Below are 3,972 nucleotides of genomic sequence, written 5' to 3'. Positions count from 1 at the left end.
AAAAGGGGAGGGGGGGAGTGGGAAGGGGGAGTAGGGGGGTGGGGTAGGAGTGGACGGTGGTGGGATGGATGGTGGGTTCCCACTAACTAATCACAGAATACATAGAATATATGGATCCAGTGACTCACACGGGCTTGTGTGGTGACTCTCCCTCAACGCTGACTGGTGTGGGTAAATACAGACTCATATACTGGAGTCTCAGATATACATTAAACTCACACGGCCTGATGTGAGTCCTTGCCCTCAGAGGGTAATGTCCTGTATGGATGGTGTCCTGTTGTTTCAGCAGAGTTGTCCCCCGATGGGTGTGGTGTGTGAGTGTCTCCTCTCCCCGTATCCCAAATGACCAAAAAGCAATGTGCAAACCAAAAGTCAAAATGAATTAAAAGGTCTTTAATGGGTTAACAGTGAAGACATGTGCATACACTATGCATACATGTTGTGGTGCTTAAAAGGTATAAAACAATATATGACACGATAACACAATGAACTAAACAGTATGTGATGTACTGAAGCAAACACAAAAAAGGACTCTCACACTAAACGAATATACAAAATCACTTGCCCAGCATCATCCGCTCAGAGCACTCCTGCACGATCTCCTCCTCCGTTTTTTGCTCCAACTGGCGCGTCCGGCAGCGGAACCGGAAAGGGGGATCTGAACCGGATGTCCTGCAGTGTGCTGGGTCCCTCTGTCAATGAGCTCCGGCAGGGAACTACGCGTTTCGCAATAAGCTTTGTCAGGTTCCTGCCGGATGCTCATTGTGTGCTGCATTTATAGGTGCCCCCATTAGTTTAATTGGAGAAACACCTGGATTAAGGGCATGGTTTAAATTTAGACGGTTATATCTCTTTATAGGAGCTACCTTTGGAAGCCCCTAATGTCAGGGATAGTGAGATGTGCCTGTAAATATAAATAATGGGTTAGATAAGCATATATTAAAATTAGATAAGCATATATTAAAATAAATCAATACATTATAAAAACTACATTTTAAAAAATACTTAGAGATGATCATTGTATTTGTCCTTAGAAGCATTTTAAGTTTAATAAAAAACGGTGGAAATTGGAATTTGATTGGGGTATTTGTGTGATTTGGAATCTTTTAGTTCCTCCGTGTGCAGTATTTTTAAAACCATTCTCTGTTGGTTAAAATCTTTACATATGTAAAACAATAGTGCCACCATGTGGCTGGATGTGAAAATTACCTCAACACTGTCATAACCTAATGGTAAAAGTTAAGCAATCTTGGTAGTGTGGCACACATCCCTTTAAAGTAACTTAAAAATGTGCCAGAGTGTATTACAGCAAAAAATATATTTATGTGACAAAAGTTATAACGAATTACATATTTGACGGAAAAAATATAATATTATTATTATCAAGATGGTTAAAAAACCTTAACTGTTTATAGCCACTACATCTGACATAAGGGTAGAACAACCTAGACACCCAAAATCTTGGTTTCCTCATTCAGCTATCTAAAATGTACCACTCAATATCTCCGTGTTAGTTAAAAGATATTTCATTTGTAATACAATGCTGCCACCAAGTGGCCGCATATCGAAATTGCTACTTCAAAACCCTAATATTATCTCTACCACACTGTGGATAGTGCGGTATTCAGTTAAGTGTAGAGTCATTGTTTAAAATATATTGCAAAAGTATATTCCAGCGGATGACGAGAGTATATCAAATATGCATGAGCATGGGTTTACACAGACATTTGATATTAGAAAAATACTTGTATAGGTGATTTCGACGCGGAGCTCTCATGTGGTGAAAAAGTTCAAAATGTTCAAAACGTATAGTCCAGATTCTTCATAACTCCTTTCTAACTTCAATTCAGGTTGCAGAGGTTGTCGCGATGGTATGCATCATTTCTGGTCCTCAAGGGTTGGTTCGAGGTAGATTCATATTTGGGACGTGCGCCCTATTGGAGATTGGAGAGGAAGTGGATCAGTGTGTGTTAAAACAAAGAGGTAGATGTAAATGAAATTTAATAAAATAAAATAGTAGATGTTATAGAATAGTAGATGTTTATAAAATATTAAAAAATAAAAGTTGTTTAAAAATTGTTTACAAATGGGGGATTTGGAGCAGATTGATGGGTGTTCAGAGAAAGGCTGCAATGTCTATCTCTACATTGAGGCCTGTGGGTACCAGGCTTTTCAATTTGTAGATCCAAAACGTTTCTTTTCTTGATAGAGATGTCAGTCTGTCGCCTCCCCTCCAATGTGGGGGGACTACTTCAATGCCCCTAAATTCAAGGCCCGACGGATCTCCTTGGTGATGTAGTGCGAAATGCTTAGAGACACTATGTGTCATTAGTTTCCGTCTGATATTCCCTAGGTGTTCCAAAATACGCACCCGCAGGGGTCGACTGGTGCGCCCTACATATTGGAGTCCACAGGGGCAGTTTAAAAGGTAGACTACGAATTCTGATTTGCAATTAATGAAGCTGCCGGTTTTGAACTGTTCTCCTGTTGTATTAGAGCTGAACTGAATTTTTTCCTTACTTCCCTGTTTGCATGCTTTGCATGTATTACATCTATGGAAACCTTTGGCTGTTTGTAGCCAGTTTGAGTCCTGGCCTGTTGTTCTATTCTCCATTCTAAAGAGGCTTGGTGCTAACTTTCTTTTGATGTTATCTGCCCTTTTATAGATGACTTTCGGTTTTTCTGGGAGGTACTCTTTCAGGGTGGGGTCTCCCAGTAGGAGATGCCAGTGTTTATTCAGGATCTGTTGTATGCTTCCTGCATCCTGACTAAACTGTGTTAAGAAAGCGATGCTGAACTCTTCTTTGGGTTTAGGTGGATTAGTTTTAAGGATTTCAATACGTTCGAGCTCCCCTACTTCTCTTATTGCTATATCCATCTTATCGTTATCATAGTTTTTAGCAATGAAACGCTTCTTAAGAATATTGGATTGTTCCCTATAAATATGGTCATCGCTACAGTTTCTCCTAATTCGACGAAACTGTCCTGGGGGTATGTTCTTTAACCATTTTTTGTGGTGGCAGCTAGTGTTAAGTAGGTAGTTGTTACAGTCCACTTTTTTGAAGAAAGTTTTAGTCTTTAGTTTGGTGTCTTCTATGTAAATAGTAAGGTCTAAGAAGTCTACCGTGTTATTTCCTATGCAAGTTGTAAAAGCCAAGTTCCTCTCATTAGTATTAATATAGTTTAAGAAATGGTTCAAGTTTTCACTACTACCTTTCCAGATGAAAAACACATCATCGATGTATCTTCGCCATAGCACGAGATCCGCACCAAATTCATGCTCTGACCAGATGGTATCGGTCTCCCAATTGTCCATGAACAGATTGGCATAACTTGGTGCGAATTTCGTACCCATCGCTGTGCCACATTTTTGTAGGAAATATGTTCCATCAAATTTAAAAAGGTTATGCTTCAGAATAAAATTGATACTTTCTAAAATGAAGCGTCTTTGTTCTATTTTAACAGTTGGGTCTTTTGTTAATGTCCTATTGATGGCTTCAATTCCATCGTCGTGTTTTATGGATGTGTATAATGAAGTTACATCACAAGTGCAGATTTTGTAGTCATCTTGCCAAATTACCTGTTCTAATACATTAAGAATTTGCGTGGTATCTCTTAGATAGGACCGCATCTCCGCAACATATGGTTGTAGAAAACCATCTATATATTCCGATAGTCGCAACGTGAGTGAGCCTATCCCAGAGATGATGGGTCTCCCTGGTGGTGCTTTAATATCCTTATGTATTTTGGGTAAAAAATAAAATATCGGCATAACTGGGAATTTTATATTTAAATAGTCGTATTCTTTTTCATTTAGGACTCCTGTTGTACTGCCTTTGTCTAGTAGGGTGAGGAATTCTATACAGAATTCTTTATGCGGATTCGTCTTAAGACGTGCATAGGTGATGTCGTCAGATAATATCCTCTCTGCTTCTCCCTTATAATATTCAGTGTCCATAATGACAATCCCCC

The 3,972-nt window shown here is 39.2% G+C and overlaps 1 protein-coding gene across 1 annotated transcript; it reads right to left on the bottom strand.

Moving 5' to 3' along the window:
• Nucleotides 1–372: 372 nt before the first annotated feature.
• Nucleotides 373–3,958, bottom strand: LOC142481350 (uncharacterized). The gene is made up of 2 exons (XM_075582817.1): nt 1,746–3,958; nt 373–904 (listed from the first exon to the last, which is right to left on the bottom strand). The coding sequence occupies exon 1, from the start codon at nt 3,956–3,958 to the stop codon at nt 2,117–2,119; it is 1,842 nt and encodes a 613-aa protein (XP_075438932.1). The 3' UTR covers nt 373–904; nt 1,746–2,116.
• Nucleotides 3,959–3,972: the final 14 nt, after the last annotated feature.

The sequence above is a fragment of the Ascaphus truei genome, unplaced genomic scaffold (genome assembly GCF_040206685.1).
Source record: "Ascaphus truei isolate aAscTru1 unplaced genomic scaffold, aAscTru1.hap1 HAP1_SCAFFOLD_2560, whole genome shotgun sequence".
Classification (NCBI taxonomy): Eukaryota; Metazoa; Chordata; class Amphibia; order Anura; family Ascaphidae; genus Ascaphus; species Ascaphus truei.
This window is presented reverse-complemented; position numbering and strand designations above follow the sequence as displayed.

Bases quoted from the DNA above. Each gene is read 5' to 3' on its own strand.
- LOC142481350 (XM_075582817.1), bottom strand. From the start codon at position 3,958: ATGGACACTGAATATTATAAGGGAGAAGCAGAGAGGATATTATCTGAC.